At 39.6% G+C, this 12,824-nt stretch overlaps 1 protein-coding gene across 1 annotated transcript in view; it reads left to right on the forward strand.

The window, feature by feature from the left end:
• Positions 1-12,269, forward strand: part of LOC143296020 (deoxyribonuclease TATDN3-like) — a 17,280-nt gene extending 5,011 nt beyond the window's left edge. The window contains exons 5-12 of the mRNA XM_076607760.1: positions 1,272-1,322; positions 1,512-1,574; positions 2,137-2,214; positions 3,835-3,866; positions 6,371-6,426; positions 8,609-8,721; positions 10,851-10,931; positions 11,905-12,269. Of these exons, the coding sequence (XP_076463875.1) occupies positions 1,272-1,322; positions 1,512-1,574; positions 2,137-2,214; positions 3,835-3,866; positions 6,371-6,426; positions 8,609-8,721; positions 10,851-10,931; positions 11,905-12,048 (618 nt within the window). The 3' untranslated portion in view covers positions 12,049-12,269. The remainder of the gene's footprint in view (positions 1-1,271; positions 1,323-1,511; positions 1,575-2,136; positions 2,215-3,834; positions 3,867-6,370; positions 6,427-8,608; positions 8,722-10,850; positions 10,932-11,904) is intronic.
• Positions 12,270-12,824: the final 555 nt, after the last annotated feature.

Below are 12,824 nucleotides of genomic sequence, written 5' to 3' on the forward strand. Positions count from 1 at the left end.
CCTATCTCTGCAGCTGCCTTCAACTCTACACTCCATCTCGCTCACTACGATCGGCTTCGGATCCACTTTGTTTACACATACCCAGATTCAAACGCTCGACTGTTGGCCGCCGTTCTTTCTCTTGTCTCTGGACCTTGCAATTGGAATGAACTTCCTCTTTCGCTTCGTCAGGTCTCCACACTCAGCTCTTTCAAGTATGGCCTTAAAACCCGCCTCTTCCCAAAACAGCCTTCCATCCCTGCCTCTTCCTTGTCTTCAGTTTCTCCAGTTTTAGAGTTATGCGTGCGTGAGAATGACTGGTGCGAAAGCGCTTTGATTTGTCTCTGCACAAGATTCAGCGCTGTATAAATACCATTATTATTATTATTATTTATTATTATTTTGACATGGTGTTTTGAGTGGGGAAAGACACCTCACTCCAATTTCCTCAGGTGTGAAGGAGTACTTGACTTTGATTGTGGAAGGGTTAAAACGGTAGAAAGAGAGGATTGGGCCCTGCATTCCTGTGCTGAGCCCTAGACACGGTGGATATGAGTTCACTGCCCCAATGGCTGTGAAAGGCTATTGAACCTTTAACTCACTTGGGACGACAAGTTTTCTCCCTTGCTTTTCCCCACAGATGGCCCATTTGTAAAGGTTTGGAAAAAAAATTACAAAAAATACAGGGTAGGAAAATGAAACTTTCAGAACTGGTTTATTACGTGTTGGGCTGTTACATATATATATATATATAAAAAAAAAAAAAAAATTCTCATCTTATTTTTACAGTTTTGCCATTATGTAGAAAATACCAATTTTTCACCCCAAATCACCATACCGATGCTCACTTTCTGCACTTAATTCACTTTCTTCTTCATCATCATCCACCTCTTCAATGCCTGACCCTTCAGTTTGTAGCATTTCAAGTACTTCGGCAACACTAAAACTTTGCCGTCACTGCCTTGTTCGCTCCACAACATTTTGAGAAGAACCCCCTTTGCTAACAGGCTGGCACGCGAGCAGATGACCGGTCAGTGACTTTGTCAGCGTGTGTGTGAGACGGGCCACACATGACAGGCTGGCCAATCATACCATTCGGTTGTGGAGTGACCCAGAATAGCGCACATTGTCTGGAGAGAGTTAACGCTTTAAACTTGTATTAAAATCCCACTTCTTCCAATCTCTCTTACAGCTGGGGTGACTTCCAGAGATTGTTTGTTTGTCTTCTGGTAACATGTTTTCCATGGTTCCAGTAGTGACACTTTTTTGTTTTTTGTTTTGTTTATCAACAGACAAGCTCTGAAGGAGTGGAGGACCCTATTCAGAGGAGTGTGACCATCAAGGTCGGTATGCAAATGGTGTGTGTGTGTGTGTGTGTGTGTTTGTGTATGTGATTACTTATTCTAAACGTGTATAAATGTTTTACGTTTTACATGCAGTTGAAAGAAACTTTTCCATGTTTCATGGACAATTTAAAACTGTATCTTGTATCTTGTCACATCGTAGAAACAAGATGATTATTGTCTGGGCAGGACCTTGAGGAGGCGGAAGCTTTACTGGAGGAGCATTGCCACAGACTGGCTGCTGTCGGAGAGGTGAGTGTAAAGTAGGTCACGGATGCGCATGCGCGCATACACACACACACACACACACACACACCCACACACACACAAATCCGAACATATAAGCACTGAATATGTAACATATGGAGGGTAAAGGTGAAACTTCTTCAGTTCACCGTTCTATTTCACAGTTCACATGTTGTTGTTTTTTTAATCCTTTGACAACCACGGCTGTTGTACGAAATGGTCATTGTGACATCACTGATGACATCATCAAAAGAAGGGAAATAACTCTGGAAGGCTGAAAATTCACACATTTGATCTAGAGTGGCATATCTCAAGACTATTTTCTCAGTTTCAGGCTGATTATTCTGAATATTTGATTTATGACTGAAACAGCATGCATGAACTTTTTATCATATAAGTGAAAGACACTTGTAAAAAATGTAACTTAAAACCTGTTGAGTATACTTCTGTTAGTCTGCTGTTTTTGTATTATGTGTGTGTGAGTGTATGTGCACACACACACGTGACTGAGCGAATAAAATTTCAGTGATAAGTGTGTGCCAAAGAATGATATCCTTGTGTCGTTCAGGTTGGACTAGATTTTACCCCAAGATGGTGCAAGACACCGGAGGAAAAAGCCGGACAACGAGAAGTTTTAGCAAGACAGGTGAGTGTGAAGACATGCCAATCAGACTCAGAACAGTTGAAGTTTGGGTGAGTTTTCTTTATATATATATATATATATATATAGAGAGAGAGAGAGAGAGAGAGAGAGAGAGTTTATATATGTGTGTGTGTGTGTGTGTGTGTGTGTGTGTGTGGATTCATCCAAGTGTCCGATGTCAGATGCTGGACTGAAAGCTGATGAAAATGATCAAAATGTTTTCAGTCAAATCGGCACCTCATCTAGACGATTTTATTTTATTTTAATTTTAATTTTTTTTTTTTGGCCAAGTCAGACACAACAGTCCTTGTTTATTTGTAGGATGAAGCGAGCCAATATGTAGTACAGCTTACGGCTGACAGTGTTTACTTAGGCACTGTGACAGTGACTTCCCATTCAAGGGAACCAAAGAAAATGTATTCAGAAGGGAACTAACTCTGATGGTCTGTTCCATGCCACCAGAGATCAAGCCAATAAAATGATGTTCCCGAAGTTTAAAAATCTGACTTGGAAGTTACACAAAATAACCTTTAAAAACTGTATTTGATTAATTATAAAGTTCTGTAAAACTTGCAAGTAACACTCCATATTGTTGTCGGTTTTTGTTGTTTTCCAAATCAAAGTGCAACTGAAAAGGAAGAACACCATTTAAAAAAAAAAAAAAGACATAATTTGACAAAAAACAAGAACGCCAGAGAATCGACAGACAGACAGAAAATACGAAAAAAAACTTAGCCGTATGAAGAGCACAGGAACAGGAGTCATGATGGCTGTCGGAAAAAGAGGGCGTTAGCCAGCGGGACAAATGGGAGGTTACCTACTTCCAGTAGGTTATCGGCCGTAGTTGCTTTCGTTTTCTCCGCATAGGTGGATAGTAGTTTGCACAGGACAGGAATGTCGGACCCCTGCCGGAGTCTGCACTAGTTGGGTCACGGTAAGTATGTTATTTAAACGTAGTTTTAGATAGAAAACTTCCTGTTGGGTCGCTTTGTCCCATATATTTTCCTTTAAGCTAGGACATATTTCCTATGTGAAATTTCTTTGTCTCACATTCATGGTTCACTCATTGCTACCCAGTGTGTTAATTAAACGTGAATCTATCTGAAATGGGTAGTCTGTTCATTTTCATTTCAGGAAAGCATTGGTTATGCTTATTGTCTCACAGTAGTTTACTTACCATGATTTTGTGTTAATTATTACCCTTCACAACCAAAAACTACCTGGCAAATAAGAAGCACAAGCCAGAATAAATGCCCAGCACTGGAAAGATTAGCAGAACTATAAGCTTTCATGTGAAGATATGTGGGTTTCTTTTTTTCATTTTTTTCAAGACATTTTTTTTTTCAAGTGAATTTATGTTTATGAATTTAAGAGGCCAGAACCATGTGCTGCAGAACTGAGATATTGGTTCTGAGTCATTTGTTAAGCATTGGTATTACATCTGATCAAGCTCAAAGTATATAAGTATTTCAGCTGTCTTTTTGTTTGTTTGTTATGAAAAAGGGGGTAATAGAGCTCATTTGATAATCTAAAGTCATTTATGTTTATCAGTCTTCCATATTCATGCTGTTGAAGTCTACTGTGGTGGATTTGTAGTTAATTGTCCTTTGTTTGGTATTCCAGGTGCACCTGGCAATGAAACATGATCTGCCTGTGTAAGTACTTATTCTGATCAGCGGCCATTATTTTTATGTCAGAGTATTTGTACTGCAGTTCACAGCTACAGCATAATTCATGTCAGAATATTTGTACTACAATTGACAGCAGCAGCTTCATAATTCATGTGTGAGTTAAAGCAAAAACAAAAAAAAGTAAACCCAACAACAACAACAAAAAGACCCACCCTCCACACCTCACACCTCAAAAAAAGAGAAAAAAAAAACTTTCCAAAAACGGAAATGGCATTATGTGAATTCTTAGTAAGGGTTTGGAAAAAAATTACAAAAAATACAAAATACTGTGTAAGAAAATGAAACTTTCAGAACTGGTTTATTATGTGTTGAGCTATTACAAATAAAAAAAATCAAATTTCTCATCTTATTTTTACAGTTTTGCCATTGTAGAAAATACTGCCAATTTTTCACCCCGAATCACCATACCCATGCTCGCTTTCTGCATTAAATTCGCTTTCTTCTTCGTCATCATCCACCTCTTCAATGTCCGACCCTTCAGTTTGTAGCATTTCAAGTATTTCGGCAACCCAAAAACATCGCCGTCACTTCCTTGTTCGCATCACAACATTTTGAGAAGAGCCCGCTTTGCTGACAGGCTGGCATGCGAGCAGACGACCGGTCAGTGACTTTGTCAGCATGTGTGCGAGACAGGCCACACATCATAGACTAACCAATCATACTGTTTGATTGTGGAGTGACCCAGAATAGTGCACTCTGCTTGGCTAATCACAAAATCACTTGTACAGCACACACACACATCAGACCATCATGCCCATGAATCACAGAAAATCTGTTTGATGAGATACTTGATGTTTACTTACAGAATACACCGGGTCATTAAGGTTACAAGTTAAAGAGAGAAATAACTTACAAAAATTTTCAGACACACAAATATTTCACTGGATGTGGCTGAAAATGTATGTGTTGTGAATGTGCGTTGTGTGCGGGTGTTATCGTGCCTGTTCGTTCTTTAGTTTAACGTCTTTTCACTGTAAGTGATATTTGACAAGAGCAGGAAAAAAATCGAGGGGGGAAAAGAAATTACTGTGCACGTACGTGAGTAAGTGAAAGTGTGTGTGCGGTGCGTGCTTGCACGTGTGTGCGTGTGTGCGTGTGTGTGTTACATATAGAAAATGATCGATTAAGTTTTGTTTAAAAAATTAAAAAAAACAAAAAAAGCATAACAATATAACATCTTTCTAATGAAAAACTAACAAGTATAACAGCGAACCAACAGGACTATTTAACAAGGAGTTGAAAAAGTCATACATTAGCAATGGACTGCTAAAGATTGTCAACTCTGAAGATGATTTCAGTTCAGGGATGTGAGACTTGAACATATCGCAAGTTGATATATGATCAGCTGTTATTCGAGCACCAAAGATGCAAGGAACATTACTGACATACTTGGTCTTAAAACAATTCATTTTCCATCTGCAGATTAGAGAAATGATTTGCCTCTTATGAAAATCATTTTGGTAATGTTTTCCCATGAAACCATACATTTTCTGTACATTTTTATGTAACTCCGAGTTACCAGTGTGTTTTTCTTCAGCTGAAATTTTGACCATTGGACCTTTTCTACCATGGTGTAACATTCCTGTGACTTATTCCTCTTGATTCCTTGGGGAACATAGGGCCGCAACAACACTCCTCCAACGCACCCGGCTCTGGCTGGTCTTCTTCAGTTCGGCCCACGTCATTCCGGCCGCCCTTGTCTCTGCCTCAATGCTTCTCTGCCAGGTCTGCTTCGGACGGCCAACTTTCCTTCTCATGACAGACTTGAGCTGTTTTGCCTGTCTCGTATAGGGTTCTGATGTTCCAGGTCCCTATCCTGGTTTTGGCCTTGGTCGTCAGAAGAGTTGTCGGCGCACTGGCTTCCCAAGGGCTTTCACCAGCTCGCGTCATGGGCTCTACCAGAGAGTACCCCTCCTGGACCAAGCAGTTCTCAGAGTTTGTTGTTGCAGTTTCTGTAACAGTCTTCTTTTTACAGAACCGGGTTGTTAGCCTAATTCAAACCCCCAACCTGGAGGACCAGTGGGTACTATTCGTCTGGTCTCTACCCTTTGACCTGTCTGACTTGGGTGGCCCTACCAGGAGACGAATCTCCCGCCATGTAGTGAAAGCGAAATATTTATATCTCCTTCATGGTTCTTCTAGCTCCTTTTTTTTTAGCCAAAATGTCAAGTTTTTCATTATAGCAAAAACCGCAATGAGAAGGAATCCAGCAAAAGATTATGTAAAAGCCTCTTAGTAAGAGTTCGTGAATCAAATGGTTGATTTCAATAATGATTTCAATAATAACAGTGCCTGTGTCCGTGCATTTGTGCATGTTATTGTGCATGTGTCTATGTGTGCTTGTGTTGTAGATCTCTGCATGTGTATTGGTGTATGTGGGTGTTTGTAGTTTTCTTCTTCCACTGTGCCGCTGCTTTGAATGGTAAAGTAAAGGGACACGTGAAAAAGTAGTTGTTTGATTGTTGCAGGAATGTTCACTCAAGATCTGCAGGCCAGCCAGCCATTAACCTCTTAAAAGAACACGGTGAGTCAGACAGGCATTATAAAGATAGGTAGAAGATATGGTACATCATATTGTGGGTACTTGATTTTTTTTTTTTTTTTTTTTTTGCTGCCCCATCATCTGCACCGTTTCAGTGGCATTACTCCCACACTGCTCATTTAGATTCCCCCATACACGGCCACACCTGTATTCGTCCGTCCGTCACAGTTCCAGCGTTGGCAGTCCGCAGGGAACCATCGATGTTAGGTCGCCAGGAGGCCACACACCAGAGGAGACCCTGTACTGCTGCTGAGAGTCACTTTGGTGGTGTTCAGTGGTGCCTGTTCTGATTCAGATGGGTACTTGATTTTAGAGTTAATCTTTCTTAATGATTTGTTTTTGCTTGACGGGCGCAATAGCCGAGTGGTTAAAGCGTTGGACTGTCAATCTGAGGGTCCCGGGTTCGAATCACGGTGGCGGCGCCTGGTGGGTAAAGGGTGGAGATTTTTACGATCTCCCAGGTCAACATATGTGCAGACCTGCTAGTGCCTGGACCCCCTTCGTGTGTATATGCAAGCAGAAGATCAAATACGCACGTTAAAGATCCTGTAATCCATGTCAGCGTTCGGTGGGTTATGGGAACAAGAACATACCCAGCATGCACACCCCCGAAAACGGAGTATGGCTGCCTACATGGCGGGGTAAAGAACGGTCATACACGTAAAAGCCCACTCGTGTGCATACGAGTGAACGCAGAAGAAGAAGTTTTTGCTAGTTTTTATTGGGATGGGAGCTTGGTGCAGTGAGGGGGATGGGCGGAGGGGATTATGGAGGCAGATGGGGAAGGGTAAGAGGGTTCTGAGGGAGGTGGGGGATGAAACGAAACGAAACGATTTTTTATTTCACGAGGGTAGTGGAGTAAGCACAGCTGCTTTTTTTACATCCTGCCCTCAAGGGCAAAAATGAAAGAAAAACGGAAAAAAAGACAACAAAAAAAAAAAAAAGAAGAAGAAGAAGAAGAAAAAAGACAAAGCAATGGCAAAACACACACACACACACACACACACACACACACACACACACACACACACACACAAGCATGCATGCACACACACACACACACACACACACACACACACACACACACACAAATTACACATGAAAATAAAGCGCATAAATGAAAACATGTACACGACCCAACTAAGTACGACACAACGACACATTCAAAAGATCAAATCATTATAAAATGAAATGATTATTAGGAAAAAAAAAAAAAAAAAAAGAAGAAGAAGAAACACACAGTTTGTGGGTTAGAGATAGGAGGAGAATACTCTGTGTGTGTGTGTGTGTGTGTGTGTGTGTGTGTGTGTGTGTGTGAGTGATTGTATTTTACTGTACATACTTTCATAATCCACTCTTAACATACTCAGCTTTTGCTTATTTGTGTCTTATCTAAAAGGTCCAAACATGTTGGACAGTGAATTTCTATACCTGTATGTAGACAATCTATTATTCAACATGCTTACAGGAAGGTTTAGTAGCAGCATCTCTTCTGGTTTTGACTGTACTGGCTAAATCTTCAGAGATACCCTCAGCTATTCAGTTCTACCTTACTGTGTTGTCGTATTATGACTGATCGTCTCTCTCTCTCTCTCTTTTGTATTCCTTCGGGAATCTGCATCAGGAGAATTACTTCTTACTGGGTTTTATTTTTTAAACCTTCTCTGTATTCACTGGTAAAACTTACAACACCGGAATACAAACAATCAGAAATGGATGGGTGTTTGGGATAGGTCAGAGGAACAAGAAATGGAAATAAATTGAGTGAGAGTATCATGGTGATTGTTGTATAAAATCAAAACCAAATTGTCGTCTGATGACCGGATAAAATAACTAAAAACAAACAAACGTGACACTGAATGTTTGCCAAATGCATCTCTCTTATAGTCCTTTACTTCATCTCTTCATAGATCTAGAATGTAGGCATGTATTGTATTGTATTGTATTGTATTGTATTACTTTTTTTTGTCACAACAGATTTCTGTGTGAAATTTGGGCTGCTCTCCCCAGGGAGAGCGTGTCGCTACACTGAGAGCGTCACCCATTTCAAGAAAAAATTTTTCCTGCCTGCAGTTTAAATTTTTTTGTTGTTGTTGTTGTTCTCCTATCGAAGTGGATAGTGTACATACATTTTTTTTTTTTTTTTTTTTTTTTTTGTGGACAGGGGTCACCAAAGCAGTACTCCATGCATTTGATGGCCGGGCGTCTGCCGCTCTGTCAGGAGTGCAGTGCGGCTACTACTTTTCTGTCCCACCATCCATCAGCCGTAGTCCTCAGGTAAGTTGATCTGTATTCCTTTCTCTACACCCTCTCTCTCTCTCTCTCTGTCTCTGTCTCTGTCTCTGTCTCTCTCTCTCTCTCTTCCTTTGTATGTTGCTCAGGTAAAATGATCTGTATTCCTTTCTCTACCCCCCCCCCCCCCTCTCTCTCTCTCTTCTTTTGTATGTTGCTCAGGTAAAATGATCTGTATTCCTTTCTCAACTCCCTCTCTCTCTCTCTCTCTCTCTCTCTCTCTCTCTCCTCTCTCTCTATGTCTTGAAGGAGAAAAATGAAAATTTAGAATGTCAGAAATAATGTTATTATGCTGTTGGCTATTATGATTTTTTTTTTTCACTTCACCGTAACTATGGTTTGATGTTCCCTGGCTCATGGTGAAAGACATCGTATTGTGATAAGATTACTTTAGTGTTATTTGTCATTTGACAGCTTTAGTCCATCTCGTTGTTTTACGTATTGCCCAGTGTATAACTTTGTATGTCAACGTCTCAAAATGCAGGGTGTGCGTGATTAACTTTTTTGTTTTGACCCCTTACCAACCCCATTCCTTTTGTATTGTGGCCCGAGGCGGATGTACATTAAAACAGTTCTGAGTTCTGAGTCCTCTCTCTGTCTTCTTTTGTATGTTGCTCAGGTAAAATGATATGTATTCTTTTCTCTGCTCCCTCTCTGTCTTATTTTTTTATATGTTGTTATTGTGTTTTAATTGTGGATAGACAGTTAAGTGTGTAACGACAACGTTTAGACTCTAACAGAGATAGGAGGAGAATATAATGTGTGTGTGTGTGTTTATGTCTGAGTGTATGTGAGTGATTGTATTTCAGTGTACATACTTTCTTGACTCACTCTTAATGAACTTAACCCTTTGAGTCCTGACCACCGCTTTACCAGTGGTAGAGAAAAATGACATAATGCCTAGCCACCGGTTGAGCGGTGCGTAAACACTTGTGTCAACCAATAGCAAAACACGACACAAGTGTTTACGCACCGCTCAACCGGTGGCTAGGCATTATGTCATTTTTCTCTACCACCGGTAAAGCGGTGGTCAGGGCACTCTTTTTATATCTGACATGACACATTAAATACCAATTATTTGCAAATTTTGGCTCACAAGCTCAGGCAGAAGGGTTAAAATTGCTCAGGAACTCAGGGCTCAAAGGGTTAAGATTAACAAAGATTGGAAATGAATTGAGAAGAGTCTAAACGACAAAGTTTTAGACTCTAGCAGGCATCTCTGATTTGACTGTACATCAGTTTAGGTCCGCAAAGAAGTCAAGGTTTCTCACTTTAATGTGTCCAATGTGTAAGCAGTTGAAGGGAGGTGAGGTACAGTTTGTTGCGAAAGAATAAAGATGTGTATTCAGCCCACCTTTCTTCAGTTTGATCCCTTTACCTTGCGACCATACCACTATACAACAAACATGTAAAATGCATATGTACACTTTTTGAAGTAGTACAAATTCTTATGCTATTATTATTATTTTTACTTTTTTTATTTATTTATTCATTTATTTTTGCTTTCTATCATGTCTTCAGGTTGTTGTTTTTAGACTAGAAATCAATATTCAGAGTTGTTGGTTATTTGGGTTTTTTTTTTTTTTTGTTTTTTTTTTTTGCGCTTAGAGTTAACTTCATCAAGATTTTGCGCCTTAGAAATATTATTATTAGTAGTAGTATTTTTATGTATTTATCTATTATTTTTTATTCATTTATTTTACTTATTTATTAATTTATTTTTTATTTTCGTTATTTTATTTTATTTTATTTTTTTAATTTTTTAATTTTTTTTTTTTTTTCTCAAAGCCTGACTAAGCATGTTGGGTTATGCTGCTGGTCAGGCATCTGCTTGGCAGATGTGGTGTAGTGTATATGGATTTGACCGAACGCAGTGACGCGTCCTTGAGCTACTGATACTGATACTGGTTTGTTTTTTTCTTCTTCTAAAATCCTTTCAGAACGCATCAGTTGTCATTTAATTGTTTAAATGCATGTCTAACACATGGGCTTTTGCATTGTTTTGGGCAGCTGAGCATGTTTTACATGGAAAGGTGCTACATAAATCAAATCATTATTATTATCATTGCGTGCTGTTGTGTTTTTTTTTGTTTTTTTTTTTAAATGTTCAATAGAAGCAGAAGCTTGTATCAGCAGTACCACTGAGTCACCTTCTACTGGAGACAGACTCGCCTGCTTTGGGACCAGAGAAAATGGTGAGTTCATTCATGGACAGGCACATTATTTGTATTTGTATTTGTGTTTCTTTTTATCACAACAGATTTCTCTGTGTGAAATTCAGGCTGCTCTCCCCAGGGAGAGCGCTTCGCTACACTACAGCGCCACCCATTTAAAAAAATTTTTTTCCTGCGTGCAGTTTTATTTGTTTTTCCTATCAAAGTGGATTTTTCTACACAATTTTGCCAGGAACAACCTTTTTGTTGCCGTGGGTTCTTTTACGTGTGCTAAATGCATGCTGCACACGGGACCTCGGTTTATCGTCTCATCCGAATGACTAGCGTCCAGACCACCACTCAAGGCCTAGTGGAGGGGGAGAAAATATCGGCGGCTGAGCTGTGATTCGAACCAGCGCGCTCAGATTCTCTCGCTTCCGAAGCGGACACGTTACCTCTAGGCCATCACTCCACATTATAGTGCAGTGTTTTGTGCTGTAACTCTTTAATTTTCATTTGTCATGTGTGATTTAAATGAAAGGACAGGACAATAAAAATGCATGCATTTGAAAAAAAAAAAAAAAATGTAGCCTTGCATTTGTTGAGGTTTTTTTTTTCTCATGTTTTTCTGGTCTTGTCTTGAGTGCTGTTCTGTGAGACTGGTTCCATGTTTTGGTGCAGCTTTGTGGCTGAGATCATGAGGTGAAAGTGCCTCACTGGTCATATATTATGTGTGTTAGTTATGTGATCATTTTTTTTTTCTTGTTCACAGGTTTCTTTGTATTAATCTTCTCATTTGCACATTTCAATATGATTTTGACATGCGTGTATTGTTGGAGAGAAGATTTTGTTTTGTGATGAACTTGGTGTCATTTATAAAAGAAAAAAACTATGAGATTTAATATGAGAACTGAAAAAGGGGAAAAGGAGATGCTTTTAATTAGCACACGAACTGCAGCAAACATTCAGTCACCCACCAATGATGCATGTCCAGTGTATGCCCATGTGGTTTCAGGTGCGGAATGTGCCGGCAAACATCAGCATCAGCTGTGAATGGATTGCGCAGATCAAGAAAATTTCTGTGGAAGAAGTTCGAGAAGTCACAACACAGAATGCTATCAAGCTCTTTCCAGTGCTGGCAAAACTCATTAGGATTTGATAAGCAGGAAGTATTTTGCTTGTCTGCATGCTTTGAAGAACTAAATTTTCAAAGAATCATGACAGCATGTACTGTCAGAGAGAAAGAAATACTAGCATGACTGCTTATTTATATGTGGCTGTGTGTGTGTGTGTGTGTATGTGTGTGTGTGTGTTCGTTCTTTAGTTTAACGTCTTTTCACTGTAAGTGATATTAGACGAGGGAAGGAAAAAAATCGAGTGGGAGGAGGCGGAGTGGGGAGGGGGGGTGGGGGGAGGGGGATTACTGTGTACGCATACGAGTAAGTGAAAGTGTGTGTGTGTGTGTGTGTGTGTGTGTGTGTGTGTGTGTGTGTGTGTGTGTGAAAATTATTGATTTCTGTTTAAAAAATAAACAAAAAACATAACAATATAACATATTTCTAATGAAAAACTAACAACTATAACAGTGAACCAACTGGACTATTTAACAAGGAGTTGTAAAAGTCATACATTAGCAATGGACTGCTGAAGATCTTCAACACTGAAGATGATTTCAGTTCAGGGATTTGAGACTTTAACATATCGCAAGTTGGAATATGATCGGCTGTTATGTGAGCACCACAGATGCAAGAAACATTACTGTCCTAAAACAATTCATTTTCCATCTGCAGATTAGAGAAATGATTTGCTTCTTATGAAAATCATTATGGTAATGTTTTCCCATGAAACCATACATTTTCTTTATGTTCTTATGTAACTCCGAGTTACCGGTGTGTTTTTCTTCAAACTGAAATTTTGACCATTGGACTTTTTCTA

The sequence above is a fragment of the Babylonia areolata genome, chromosome 21 (assembly GCF_041734735.1).
Source record: "Babylonia areolata isolate BAREFJ2019XMU chromosome 21, ASM4173473v1, whole genome shotgun sequence".
Classification (NCBI taxonomy): Eukaryota; Metazoa; Mollusca; class Gastropoda; order Neogastropoda; family Buccinidae; genus Babylonia; species Babylonia areolata.